This window comes from Varanus komodoensis, unplaced genomic scaffold (genome assembly GCF_004798865.1).
Source record: "Varanus komodoensis strain SLA01 unplaced genomic scaffold, ASM479886v1 scaffold26, whole genome shotgun sequence".
NCBI lineage: Eukaryota > Metazoa > Chordata > Lepidosauria > Squamata > Varanidae > Varanus > Varanus komodoensis.
Window position 1 is genome coordinate 11,535,372 of NW_025335684.1, and position 14,870 is coordinate 11,550,241.

The 14,870-nt window shown below is 48.8% G+C and overlaps 1 protein-coding gene and 1 non-coding gene across 4 annotated transcripts in view; both read right to left on the minus strand.

Moving 5' to 3' along the window:
* Window positions 1–14,870, minus strand: part of MAPK8IP3 (mitogen-activated protein kinase 8 interacting protein 3) — an 81,273-nt gene that overhangs the window by 325 nt on the left and 66,078 nt on the right. For all 3 annotated transcript variants that reach the window (XM_044433359.1, XM_044433360.1, XM_044433361.1), the window contains 8 exons: window positions 14,575–14,655; window positions 13,510–13,577; window positions 12,363–12,511; window positions 9,999–10,170; window positions 7,288–7,401; window positions 4,670–4,708; window positions 3,632–3,814; window positions 489–632 (listed from right to left, as the gene is read on the minus strand). In XM_044433359.1, the coding sequence (XP_044289294.1) occupies window positions 489–632; window positions 3,632–3,814; window positions 4,670–4,708; window positions 7,288–7,401; window positions 9,999–10,170; window positions 12,363–12,511; window positions 13,510–13,577; window positions 14,575–14,655 (950 nt within the window). The remainder of the gene's footprint in view (window positions 1–488; window positions 633–3,631; window positions 3,815–4,669; window positions 4,709–7,287; window positions 7,402–9,998; window positions 10,171–12,362; window positions 12,512–13,509; window positions 13,578–14,574; window positions 14,656–14,870) is intronic.
* LOC123025286 lies at window positions 2,667–2,773 on the minus strand. Its single transcript, XR_006415095.1, has one exon. It is a non-coding gene; the product is annotated as a U6 spliceosomal RNA (small nuclear RNA).

Genomic DNA, 14,870 nt, shown 5'->3' on the forward strand with positions numbered 1-14,870 from the left:
GAAGGAGATGGAACTGGAAGCGTGAGGATGCTTTCACTGGATGCATGAAGTAGGTCCCTCCACATAATGAACTGCATGTACTGATTTTAACACTACTTTGCACTGGCCCTTTGCACATTGCATTGTTGTGTGCAATGCACATGGCAATAATATATCATTATTGTTATCCTAACAAGAGGGATGCTAAAATGCAAGCTTGAATCCCAAATCCAGCAGGCCTTAGGGGCCCTCTTGGGTTCCACAGGGGGGCTGCCTCCTGTCGCCCAGCCAGCAATTGTTTGGTGTTTTCATGGCTTTTGTTTCCCACTCCTTCTAAATGTGTGTATGTGAGACAGAGAATGCGTGAAGAAGGCCCTTTCTGTTCTTGCTAGGGTTAACTCTTGGGAGTCAGGAACCCTTGCAGATCAACTGAAAATCGCTCAGCCATCCCAGTCTCTCTTCTGCCTGCTCTGCTGCTCTAGAAGATGGGCGCACGTAAAAGAACTCACCAATCCGGAAATCGATGTAGCCTTCGCCACCACTCAGAACCAGGGCATTTTTCAGCTTCTGCCCCTCTGCCTCGATGGTGGCCGTGCTGGGGGTCTCGGAGGGACTGTCCAGCACACTCCCGTTTAGTGTTGCAAGAACGTTCCCTGGAAGATTCCAAAATGTGTAAGGGGTGATTCACCAAGGAATCTCTGACCGCATTGCTAGAGGACACCCAAAGTGTGCTAGGCTGAGGAGCGGAGGGACTCCGAGGCTGAGCAGCAACTCAAGGGGCTCACAGCTTGACTCTCACCTTCGCTGTGAACTTCCTGAGCAGCCTCAGGCCAGCCATATTCTTTCAATCCGCAGTATGGGGAGATAACACCGCTGACATGCCTTGCCATGTTTTTGCAAAGAACGAAACCATATAATGCACACGAAGCACAATGAATGTTCAAACACACTGTATGGGTGGGGAGATTCATTCTGCTTCCTGTCTCCTAGCCAAGCAGATTGCAAGCTGTCCCCGTTGGTCTAGGGATCACTGGATACAAGCCACCAAGCTCCCAGGCAGCAGGCAAACAGGGAGAGCTAACAGGAGTTTGATGGCAGAGCTCAGCTGGGGGTGTCAGCGGGGAGATCCGTAACTTCCCCACCCCCACCCACCCCCATTTACAGGTAGGACTGTGTTTGGAACACTCAGGGAAGATAAGAGAGCTTCCTTCGGAGGTGGAAGGGCCAGCAGGTTGAGCCGTGGTAGCCTCCTTCATCACAAATGAAGCCCTGTCCCGTAGGACTTTCCTGAGGTGATTTTCTCGGTTCTTGTGAGCCTGTTTGGTGAAGGCTTGGCAATGAACACATTTGTCCACGCAACGTCTTTCACTGAGACAGAGCAAGCACTGGCCACACCTTCTAAAAGCAGAGCGTTGCGTCATCAAGAAGAAATAAGAAATACAGGTAAAGAGAGATGATAGAAGGGATGATGATGGTGATCATGGTTACTACTACTATGGGGGGGCGGGAATGTGTGGAGGGGAGGGGGAAAGGGAAGGGCGTGCGGAGGGTTTAAGGTTGTGATAAAGGTTAGGGTAGCGAGGCCTTGTAAGGGATTTAATATAAGAAGATAAAGGAAAGTGCAAAGCAGAAGAAGTTTGTGAGGGAAATCGAAAACAATGAGAGAACATGCTGAGGCACAGCAAACGGCGGTCGAAAGCGGACCGGCAAGAGGGCAGGCCCAGTTGTACGAGTGGGTGGGGGAGCGGCATTCCCGCCAGAAACTGTTCCTAGCTGAGAGGATCTTCCCGAATGCAGGCACTCCGCAGGCGCAGCACCCGTCTGTGTGCTGCACAGAGACCACGATGAAGAAAGCCTGGCTAGTACAACAGGCCCGCCAAGCTCGAATCAAAAGGGTAGCAGGAAGCACAGACCGAGAAGACTCCCCGCTGGCAGTGACCAGCAAGGTCTGTGCGATGCTCGTTTTTCTGCCTGCGGTCAACATGGCCGACACGGATGGCAAGTGCAAGCTAAGTAGCCCTGTTGGCAGAGAAGGTAAGAGGAGCCAGCTTCCACCCCCAAGGGAGTGAGAGGAGTTTTTAGGCAGAGCAGTGGAACTCCAACAGCTGAGAAGCTCCAGGTGCAACAGCAAGCCGAGGCAGGGGACGATTCTGAGGGGAGGGAAAATGAGGAGGAAGCTTCCTGGAAAGAGTCACAATTCAGAGCGGAAGAACTAGAAAGCACACCGCACTGATGGAGGCAGTGGAATTACGGAGCCACTTTCGGTTGCTCGAGGATGAGACCGGAGGCCAGCCTGCCGTGGAAGAACTGCAAGCCATCCTGCGCGACACTGAACGAGAGGCTCCAGGTCAGCCAAGTGGCGGCAATGATACCAAAGCTTGCAAGGACACGAAGCGAGGGGTGTTGCGGGAGGCCCCCTGTTGCATGTGATGGAAGCGCACGTATGCCAGGACGTCAAGCAGGCCGCCTCCCTGGAGGGCAGAGGAGTGGCATAACTGAAAGACTGCCAAGGCTCATACAGCCCACTGACACGTATCCCTTCCTTCTTATACATGTGGGAACAAACAACGCTGCCAAGCAGGGCTTTAAAGAAATCATGTTGGATACATAATATAGTTTATAGTCTTTCTTTCAAAAAAATACCAAACCCAGAAGTTTAAAATCTTCATTACAAAATATTTGTGTGTAAAAATACGGAGCACTTCATGAATTTGCGAGTCATCCTTGCACAGGGCCCGTGCTAATCTTCTCTGCATCGTTCCAATGTTAGTCTATGTGCTGTCGAAATGAGCACAAGGCTGGTCGAACTTTGAGTCCCGCACTGAGCAGGGGGTTGGACCTGATGGCCCTCTGGCCACTCCCAACTCTATTGTTCTTTGATTCTATATACATTTTAATGATTTCTGTATTATTATTCTTATTACTATTCCCTTGTACCCCATCCTTGTGAGCCTCCAATGCATCTACATTTGGGATTTATTACGGAATCATCCTGCTTCATTCACTTATCTTCTGCAGGACATCCACACAACATCAGCATCTAATCCTTGCTGTCCTGTATTTTCCAAGAAGCTTTCTCAGATGGTAAGCAGCATTAGGTTTTCTTCTTTTATTTTTTTAAAGGCAGGAAAATGTCCCTCCTGCATTTCAGCAAAGATTCACTGTCGCTTCTGAAGAAGCTGTCAGTTAAAACCAGAGGGGTTCCTCATCCAGCCGTCTAGTTTTAGGTGCTGCTCTGTTCTTCTACCCCAGCAAGGAGCAAGGAGAAAGGGCTTCACTCCAAACACCAGCAGATCAGAAATAACATCTTGCTAGCCTGTCCAGAACCCCACCTCTGGAGTTCAGAAGGACCTCTATATCCATTACAAGAATGATACAGTGTTGAATACCCTCAGTGCTTCTACACCCTTTTCCACAAGTCATGTGAATGGAGTTGATCAACTATCAATGGTCCACAGACCAGCTTGAAAAGCTCTGGTAGAGGACAGAAACTTATGCCCATTAGAGCCTACATAAATTGGACCTTGGCAAGCCAGGAAGGGCAAGATCTCCCTCAGCATCTTCACAAACACACCCACTTGGCAAGAATCTACTTGGCATCACACTGCACTATATTACCGTAGCCCCCGAGACCCGCAGACACTCTGCTTACCAGGCACAGAGACAAAGAATTTGACTGCATCGCGATGACCGTGGAAGCAAAGCTGGGCCTGCGCCATGGAGCAGTACGGGATGAAGCTGCTGGTGGACTTGTCGCTGCCATCGTCACTGCCGTACACGTGAATGATTCCACCAGGGCGGTTCCCTTCTCCTGATGTCGGGGACGTCTTATTGGCTGAGATCAAGGAGAGAAGACAAGCACACATGGGAAACAAGCAAGAAAATGATAAATGGCATATCGGTGTCACAGGCTTAATATTTGTTTAATAAGAATTTCTCATTCCCTGTGAATAAAATGTTACATTATTCACATTTTTTAAAAGCATGTTTCAACTGGTCACTTGTATGCTGGAGAACATCAGCTGAGGGCAGATCATGTCCTTGTCGTTCAGACCATGGACCTGCCAAAAATCACCCACCCCAGTTGTTATCTATGCAAAGCGTACCTTCAGAAGCAAATCACAACACTAATTTTATTGAGAAACTGATGTCAGGCCTTAATCCAGGTTTAGGACATTTTCTAAATACCCACCTTCCCCATGAAAGAAAAGTAGTGAGTTCAAGCATGCATGAAAAATGTCATATAAAATATAGCCTTCGTGTGAGTAAAGAAAGCCATGGAAGTGGTAAGAGGATAGTGTTGCAGGGGCGTTTTGCTTCATGAACAGATAGTATCCCAGTAACAGAGGAGGAAGAATATGTTAAATCAAAAAGTACATATATGGCCACATGTTGCAATACTGCTGTCTCAGTGCAAAACACCGGAAGAAGGAAAACAGCATTAGGTGTCTGAAGAATTGTGTGTTCAGACACATACAGCCCTGTTCAGCATTCCACACACAGATTCACAAAATGCTTCAGTTACTACACATCTTGGTAATTTTTGCCTGCAAATAAGAGATGGGTAAGTAAGTAACTTGAGGGAGAGAAATGGGCAGCTGGATTAAGGGCTGAAGGAGCGTGTGGAAGGATCAGTGGTCAGATACAAGAGAGCAACTGGAATCTAAGAGGAAGGAAGTCTAGGACTTACCCCTGAGCCCAAGCAGCTGGCCTCGGTGGAGGACTACGGCTAGGCGGAGGAAAGCAGCGGGAGCGCAAAGGAGAACATGGAAAAAGCGACCACGGGTTGAAGGAGAGAAGGAAACCACAGTTACTGGCCAAAACAGTATCCTAGTATTTTGTGCATTTACAAAAGAAAAGAAGAAAGTACAACAGTGCAGGCTATGAAGATGAGAGACTTGATTATAAATAATATATCAGTAGTGGGTTAGGACAGTGTCTACCCAAAGTGCTGCTCTGCATTTCCAGTGTGTATGACTGAGGGTTGCCTCTGGGGTGGTAGGCCAATGGCAGTGCCTGGGACCCAACTCGTTCCCTCGTGGGTCCTCCCGATGTACACAAGCCCCCTAAAGGGCAGGAGGATGCATTACACTGGAAACCAGTGAGATCAGACACCTGAAACACAGCAAACTGGCTTCGCTGGTTTGTTTGTTTATTTTCCGATTTATATCCTGCCTTTTTCCTACAAAGGGCTCAAGGCAGCTTACACCTCCTCCTCCATCTTATCCCCACAACAACCACCCTGTGAGTTAGGTTGGGCTGAGTCTGTGACTGGCCCAAAGTCACCCAGTTGGCTCCATGGCCGAGCGGGGACTAGAACCCGGATCGCCCAAGTCCCAGTTCCGCGCTCTTCACCCCTACGCCACCCTGGCTCTCATTATGGCTGCATATGCCACATTATCACTGGAGAACAGGGGATGCTGCCATACTCCAGGTCAGACTGTAGTTTGCCTTAGCCCAGCACCGTCTACCTGAACCAGCAGTGGCTTTCCAAAGTCTGTACGCAGAGAGGGGCCCTGCCCAGCCCGGCTACTTGTGAGGAGCTAACTGGAGCCTCCTGGACTCGCAGCATGCACTCCAGCCCCAAGCCGCAGCCGGTCATCATGCCCTTCCCTGTAGGGTTTTCTACTGATTAGGACTGAAGTCAGCCACCTCCTACTGAGTCAAGTCTCGTTTCTCCATCTCATCTAGGACTGTCTATTCCAGGATGCCCAACCTCTTTTAGCCAGAAGGCCAGATCCACTTTCGGTTACTGGTCTTGGCAGATGTGCCATGGACTGAGCCTAGGCCTATGGGCAGGTGCATCATATGCCACCAAGGTAGGACCTCCCAAGCCAGGAACTTTGCTTGAGAGGGGTCCACGAGAGCCTGGCGTGAAACGGATTCCCCAGGTCCTGAGTGTCCCTGGTGCCAATGGAAGGTTTTTCCCTTTGCTTAATTGCCATGCAGAGGAACAATTTTCGGGGGGGGGGGGGATTACAGCTGGAAAGGGAAGGGCTATCTCTCCCCTCCCAAACATGCTGCAAGCCACCAACTCCCTCCAAAAATATGTCCTTTACTAACAAATAAGCTTGGTGGAAAAGCCCCTTCTCCACTGATCTGGAGCAGGATGCACATTAATTGTAGATTTTATTTCATTTGAGAGCATTTGTATAAGAAATGATGGATGCACTGTATAAGAAATGAATTGGATGGATCTGCCTCCTATCAAATTTAAATCTAGTAATCATTTCTAGATTTGCATATATAGATATAAATCAACATAGGCAAAGTTTATGCAGATGTATGCCCCCAAATCTTTTAAGTGCCTAGCAACATCCCTACTTAAAGTGATCACATCAGAGCAGACATCCAGAATTACTTTATGAAGCTGCTCTGCCGACATAACTGATCATCTCAGTGAAAGGCAGCCTTGAAGATCAAGGTTGCAGACCAGCTGGAAAGGGTCCAGAGGAGGGCAACAAGGATGATCCAGGGACTATGAGCAGGGATTGGAAGAACTGGGCATGTTTAGCCTTGAAAAGGGGAGACGTGATAGCACTGTTCAAATATTTAAAGGCTGTCACACAGAATGGGGCTGGGATCTCTTCTCAATTGTCCCAGAGTGCAGGACATGGAATAACAGGCTTGAGTTACTGGAAGCCAGATTCTGGGTAAGTATCAGGAAAAATGCCTTGACCGTTAGAGCAACACTGCAAGGACCCAGGGAGTTTGTGGGCTCCCCTACCCTGGAAGCATTCAAGAGGCAGTTGGACAGCCATCTGTCAGTCAGAGATGCTTTACCTTGCAGTCCTGCACTGAGGAAGGAGTTGGGCTCCATGGCTTTATAGGCCCCTTCCAACTCTACTATTCCATGATACGCTTGAGTAGACTACTAGATTCTCAGTACAAGTCTACAGGACAAGGTATAAGTCTACTAGAAGAGAGCTTCAACTATTAGGTGGGGTAAAAGTTAAATAAATAAATGAGTTTCAAAGACTTGGGGAAACCACCGAGAAGGCCCTGTCTCTAGTACAGACCAACCTCACTCATGTTAACAAGAAGCCCTCCAGAAGTATCCCCAAGGTAGATACTGGGAAATAAGTAGGACTGTATATATGGGTAAGGCAATTTTTAGATGTCCAAAGTTGGTATAGGCTTTAAAGGTTAAGCCCAGTGCCTTGACATGAGCCTAGAAATAGAAATTGGGCATCCATGTCTTTAATGGGGAGGAAAAGGGGGAATAACCAGTTTCAAAGAGTGCATCTTTAGCACCTACAGAGGAGAAAATGAAACCAGATGCCTCTATAAAGTGTGAAGACCACTTACTCTCAGTCAAAGGGATGGAAATGACGACTCCATTGCCTGTTCCTACCCAGAGACGATTGCCAGCGATAAGTAAGGCTGTAATCCGCACAAAGGAGAAGCCCAGCTTTCCAGTTCCTGAATGACAGAAGCAAACACATTTGGTCAAAATCATGCAACATGGAGTTCCCAGCCATGGTTCTCACGTGTGCTTCCAAGGGCTCCATGAAGCTCTTGCTCTATTTTTTGATAAAAATCCAAGGAAAATGATGGGGCAGCCTGCTTCCTCTCCCTTTCTAGCTCTTAGCCTTGCTCTTACCCTTCCTGCTCCATTTTGCCCTGCTGTTTTCCCTGCTTCCCAGCCTCACAATCCCCTTGTGCACATCTCACCGGCTCAGGGCTTCTCTGCCTCCTTGCTCTGCCTCCCCTCTTGACACCTTGCTGTTTCTCCCAGCCTCTGGTGCTGCCATTTCCCCTCCTTTAGCTCGCCGTTTCTCCTTCAGCCTCTGGCCTCTCTCTGTGCCCTGCTGCACTCGTTGGCTCACTTTGGACTAGCCAGGCGCTCACAGTAGTCATTATGTGACTAGCCACAATCTCCATGGAAGCCATTTTGTGGTGGGGCCAATATTCCTTAAATTCCAAAATGTGTCCATAAGTCAAAAAAAGCTGAGGACCCCTGATGGAACTCAATGGAACAGTAGCAGTAATAGTTATTTTCAAGCAGGGCCTGATTTAGTTGAAGAGGAAGCGGGGGAGTGGAGAATGAAGAACCGATGACAGAACAGAGGGACAGGAATAGGTATGGGAGGAAACCAGAGCCTTTCTGAAAAGGAGCGGGAAGGAGAAATGGGCATGACAAATCCAAATCAATTAAAGATGGATGGCCGATGGTGTGCAGTGAGAAGCTCTCAGGGATTGGCGCTGCGAAATGAGGAACTGCCTCAGAGATTCAGTTTTGGGGATTTCGATTCTATGGGATGGGAAGATGCTAGTGAATCCTAATTAGCCTGAAATCAACTTTCAGTTGGGGTTTTACTGCATTAACGATCTGATTCTATAGAAACCTCACACTGTTTATTTCCTCCATTATTAATATCTGTAAAACACTTAATCTGAAACTGACAGCCAGCTTCAGTCATTTGAGGTTTAGCATAATAAAAGCCTGTGATTTAAAGAAGAGTTTTTGTGCTTAACGCTGAAGGAAAGAGAAGGTACTAAAACACTCTCTGCACCAGCCCCAACCTACTGATTCTTCCCTTTTACATGTGGACAATACTGTTTTGGCTTCTTACCTAATGGCACTGACAGCCTGAATAGCGTAAACAAAGGGAATGAGTTAGCACTTTAATTTTGCTTGTAACAAGAAGGGTGTCTCCCCAGAGGAACTTACAATCTAAAAACTCAGTGTGAGAATGAATGGATGAGGATGAAGCATCAACAAGACAAGGGTAAACAAAGGAAGAAAATACACATTCTGTTTTATAATATAGAAGGCCTCCTATAACATACTGGGGCAGTAATATATACATATTCAGTTCAGCAAATTCAGTTCTGAATACACAAGCTGGTTTCCGTAGGCAATGGGGCTTAGGCATATAGGCTACGCCCTTAGACCAACTGGGAGCCCTGATCCAGCTCGTTCAGTATTGTCTGCACCAGACCAAGGGCCAAATTACATTTCAGAGAAGCTCTCCAGGGCTACATTCCAGCAGCGGCTGAAGGTAAATGAAGGTAAAGGGGGATGGACATGAAAGCAAAAGGATCAGGTTCCAAATACCAGAAATACCAGCCAGTTTTAGTGGCAAACTCTACATCAGGGGTCTCAAACTCGTGGCCCGCGGGCCAATCGCCGGGACAGGCGGGGCACAGGGGAGGGGTCCTGTGAACTTCAAAGCGCCGGTGGCGCCCGGGCCGGCTGCCACGGGATGAGCGGCCCACCACCACTGCGGTGGTGGAATACTTAATGCGGCCCAGTCTCACCCAGACTCTACTTCCAGCGGCCCCCAGTTTGAGACCCCTACTCTACATAGAAACATGCAAACATAGAAACAGAGTGAGTCAGAAGGGGCCTCCCAGGCCATCTAGTCTGACCCCCGGCTCCAGCTGGCTCTGCTCACAACATGCCCACCATGTGCATGTCTAGCCTGTCCTTGAACACCCTCACCGATGGGGCCTCAACCACCTCCCGTGGAAGCCCATTCCACACCCTCGGGGTCCTGACTGTCAGGAAGTGCTTCCTGGCATCCAAATGGAACCTTGGCTCCCTCATTCACTCAATCTTACCATTCACCCAACCTTAGGAAAGCATTTGAACCTATCAAAATGGAAGAAATAGCGCAAAGCCTAGAAAACCACCAAATGATTAGCGTTTGGGGGAAAGTGAAGAGGCTGTGGCCTTCTGGGAAATCCCAGAAGGGGCTTTGACTGCAGCCTTTCCCAGTTCTACTGGGAGATGCTGGAAACTTAGCCTGAGACTTTGTATATGCAAAGTGGGTGGTTGACCCCTGAATGCAGGCCACTGAAGGAAGCCCTTCAGTGAAGGGAAGCCCTTCCTTCAGGCTCACTGAAGGAAGCTTCATCAGGCCACTGAACGAAGCCTGAAGGACTGAAAGGAGTGATGGCACTCTGAGAGGGAATGCCATGTCAACAAGGGGAAAGCCTGGGGGCGGGGGGGGGAGAGGATGAACCAAGGAAGACTCCAAAGGGCGTGTGGTTTTCAGTTCTGCATCATTTACCAAGCATTTTGCTGACGTATGGCTCAATATCTACATCCTGGAGATGCTGATGGCTGTGAGCATGGTAGAGCCTCAGTGTGGAGTCTAGGCGGATGGAAACCCAGACGCCATCACCAATCCAGGCCAGCTGCCGGATCTGGCTCTCCCGGCGGGGGTGGGCATCAAAGGACTTCTGCAACGAGCACAGAGAGGAAATCTTTAAGAGGAAAACTTAAATTGGCATTCCTGGCATTCATTTCCACTTTCAGAGTTTTCTGGGAGAGGCTGAATTTACTTTTAGGCAATACCTCCCCTCTTGAGCACCAGGCAGGAACTTCACACAGAGAATGATGATAGAATCTTAGAATTGTAAGTGTTGGAAACAACCATGGGATCCAATCCGCTGCTCTTGCAGGTCACCAGCTCACACCACCCTGATGTACAATTAGGGGTTCGGTTCTAAGTTCAATATCTAGGCCCCAAAACAGGGACCGTGTTTGAACTGAGGGGTGAAGCTATGAAGCCCGTAATGACCCACAAGTCATAAACCTGCATCGCATCACCATTTAGTCAACTGTGCTTTGCAACATTCTGAAAATTGTCAACTGACTGAAAAATTATGAGCTTGTCATCTGCACCCATGCAGACCTTAAGACCCTGTTCAAAGGCCCTTCTCCAAGTTTCTTCATCAGATGAGGTATGATGTATGACCACTAAGGAAAAAGCGTTTTCAGCCCCTGGTCATAGAATAGCTTCCATGAGAGACTTACATAGTACCTGTGTATTTGGCATGAGGTGCAGTCCTGTTTGTTTAGAGTTTTTGTATGCCGTCCCATCGCTTATAGCCTCAGGACGGCTCACATAAACAAACATGATATAAAATAATACAAAATACAATTAAAATCCGGAAACACCCTGGCTGCACAATTAAAACCTATAGATATTAAATGTTCTTAAAATATTTTTTTAAATAAAAAGGTCTTAGCCTGGCGCCGAAAAACAAATAATGACAGTGCCAGGTGGACCTCTCTGGGGGAGCGCATTCCACAGATGAGGCGCCACCGCAGAGAAAGCCCTCCTCCGGGTACTTTGCCTCCTGATGTCTCTCCCAGAGGGCTCCCGGAGGAGGGCCTCTGCTGCCGATCCTGTTTACCCTGACAGTTCAGTGCTGACCATTCAGGTTTTTTTTAAGTTTTCATCTATTTTAAGATCCATGTAAAAGAATATCTTAAGCTGGGATAGCAACTCTGATTTTTATTTCGCTTTTAAAATTAATGTTTAAAAATATATGCTTTGTATTTTAAGATTTTGTAAACTATTTAGAGAGTGTCGGTAACTGACTGGTATAACCAAATAATGCATAGATCTGCTTTTTTATTATGTTGAATGTGCATATTACCAATTACAGGTACCTTTGCAAGAAAATGAAAACAGTGCTAGCAATTTAACAAAAGTGCCTAAACTGGCAGAAAATTAGAATACATCAGTAATATTTCTGAACTATTTGCAGTACTTGGGAAAGGTTTTGCGGCTCCTGCTTGTTTAAAAGCAACGTGGGGGAAATCTACATAAAAGTTCAATACTGGCTGGCCTTGAGCTACTACTCTCAGCCTCAGTGTTCCTCCCCTGTAAGACAGGAACAGTCATTAGTCACCTTTATTTAGGTATTTTATGCTGCTCACTCCAGCTTGTGACTCATAAAGAGAACCCATGTGGTGCCACGGTTGCCGTGCTGGACGGAGACTCAGGAAATCTGGCTTCTAAGTCCCACTCACCAGGAAGCTCAGCGGCTGATCCTGGACCTGTCACTGACTTTCAGCTTGACCTAATTCAAAGGGTTGTTGTGAGGGTGAAATTGACAGCAAAAGGGTCACATAAACCTCCTGGGGATGCTTGCAAGAGGAAAAAAGGCGGGATATAAAAGTAATGTAATAATAATCATTGAGCTCGGAGGGAGTGACTCGCGTATTCCTGAATGCCCATGTATCACAGCCTTGGCAATGAAAATATGGCCCCTTCGATTAAAATTGGCTCGTGCTACCCAATCCATTGTTAATTGGCACATTACTTAACCCTTTCAACCCTAAAATCAGCGGAGACTGGTGTCTCCCGATCAGTGGAGTGGCATTTCCATGCCAGAGCACATGGATCTGAACTGTTCGGGGGCCGCCCATAGTTCTGGACCTGGCCTGTGGTGGAATTCCACACCAAGGACAGCTCCTTTGAAGTCCAAACTGGACCACAAATGGGGTGCACTGATAGCAGAGACAGCAGGCGAAGTACCTGGGACAAGAAAACCCTGAGAACGGCAGGGAACGATTCACCATGCCCGCCTGAACGCCTGCACCCACAGGGCAGGCTCACCCACGCCCACCCTCGGCGTACCTCGATCTGCATCGTCTTGGGCTGGATGACGTGGATTTTGTTCTTGTAGCCACACCAGACTCGGTCGTACACCACAGCCATGCAGCGTATGGAATGGTGCGTGTGGCCCAGGTCCATGAGGTGGTAGTTGCTCAGGTCCCACTGCCCATCTAGGAAGGGACAAACGGGGGCAAGCAGATGAGCCGGGGGGAACCGTGTGACCACCAGAGCATCTCGGCGCAGGCAGCTGTGGCTGATGGGTGATGCAACCCCATGGGGCTTCCACTTGACCTTGAGAGGTGCTATTCCCGGTTCTGAACCTATTTGGGGCGGGTTTTAGGACTGCTTCCTAAAACATCAGACTCGAACACAGAATGGATGCACTGCTCCACCGACACTGGGGTCACTGGTCTCCACTGGCTGTGAGCCCAGTCCAGCCCCCAGAAATTCCCCACTGGAGTTCAGGAAGCTTGGGCTCCTCCCACAGGCCTTGCCTTCTCCCCTCCCTTAGCTCTTCCCACAGGCTGCTGGGGAAAACACTCATCTCTTGAACACCGTAAACTTCGTCACCTATCCCAAGCCTTTGGGACAGAGTGGGATTGCCCTGCCAGCCCAACATGCTAAATAAAGAGTTAGGACTGTTTAATTACTGAATTAGTCAGGGAAGTGCTGCTCCGAGAGGCTCTCTTGTGAAGGAGTACAGTGGTTCAGTCTTCCAAGCTTCTGAACTTAGAAGGTGATGGGACAGACCGGGCAATCCTTCTTTCCCATCCAGAGCTTAAGCATGGAGGGATGCAGGACACCTCCTTGCTATGCCGCAATCTGGCATGATAGACATGGGATTCTGCATGCCAGGATCATAAACATTTCACTTCTGTGCCAACACACAGGGATGCTCGATGTGGCCAGATATGCTAGGTGGGTGGGGCAAGTCCTGCATCTTCTTGGAATATATGCTGGATCAGGAAGAAGTAGGAAGCAGTATTACTTAACATAGCCTAAACTAGGATTTCCCGAGTTTCCTTCTGAGTTCTGCCGGTCGTGTGCCATGCACAAATGACAGCTTTTTCCTTTGACTCCCCCGACTACAGATTTCCAAACTCCTAATGTAAGATCTCTCTACATTTTGCAGGAAAGCTGCATCGTTTTCTAGGAAGCCGCAACTTACCTTCTCCCCGATGGAATATTGCTAGAGTTCCATCAGCCAGGGCCACGAGGACACGCCCTTTCACGTGCCTAAATGTACAAGGGAGGGGGAAATCAGCTTCAAAGCAAGGCAGTAACAGCTCCTGAGAAGCAACATGCACAGGAGTGGGAGCACTCCATAATTCGACAGAACTGCATCATACACCCACAGGATGCAGGCTGGTAAACTGGCATCACGCAAACCTAATCGTTCAGCTTAGAGCACGCATGCCTGCAGGTGTCTGCCCCTAGGACTGTGCACAAGGGTACCGGGAGTGTCAGCAGCTGTGATGAGCGCAGGTGGGAGCGGACAGGATCCCCACTGCTTCAAGACACGGGGCTGGAGCAGGCTGTGTCAGGCTTTCCTAACCTGTTGCCCTGCAGGTGTGTTGGAGCTGCAGCCCAGGGCAACTGGAAGGGATGAGGTTGAAGAAGTCTGGCCCACCTGTGTCCCTACACGTCTAGCAGAGTGAATTATGCGTACTATACAAACACAAGTGCAGTTTCTCCTGCTTGGCACAGCTTAAGTAATGTAGGATTTTGAGTAAAGACGTTCCTTATCATCAGTGCAAATACGGGGCTGACTTCAGAACATGGGAAGCAGCCTCCTTCCAGGCCCGATGATCAGACCATCTAGCTCAGAAGTTGTGTGTGTGGACCGGCAACACTTCCACAGGATCTGAAGGGCTTCTCACACAATTCGAATCTAATCCTATTACACCACATTTACATCCTGCCTTTTATTCCCTTGCAAGGAATCCGAAGGGGGTTACAAAGCTGTCCTCCTCTCCCTTCTATCCTCACAACAAACCTGTGGGGCAGGGTTAGGCGCAGAGGCACGGACTGGCCCAAGTCAGCTGGATCCTCCAAGTCCACCCATCACTGTCACTGCGGCTCAGCGCTGGCAAAGGGATTCATCCTGGGATCACCCCTGTGCCACACAGGTGCTCTACTCCTAGGCAGCAGCACCATCCTCTGAGTTGCAGGGCTGCTTCAAAAAAGGCGCACTTGTGCAGGCCCACACACAGGTTGGCAACACCATACTTACACCAAGCTCAGCACAGAGTCCTTCAGCTTGATGGAGTGCAGGCACTTCTTCCAGTTTGAGACGGCCGAGTGCACGTACAGCCTAGAGAAAAGACGGTTTGGGCTGCTAGGATGCTCCCCAAGGTCTGTACCAAATTGGGCAGGGCTCGCACATTTCCGGGCAGCCAAAGGAACTTCCAAAGCAGGTTTGGGAACAAGGACAAGAAGGTGGATGGGAAAGGTCTTAGGCCGGGGCTCCCAGCATTCCCAGGATCCAGAGTGTCAGCTCCTCTCCCACCTCCCGACTACAGATGGCAG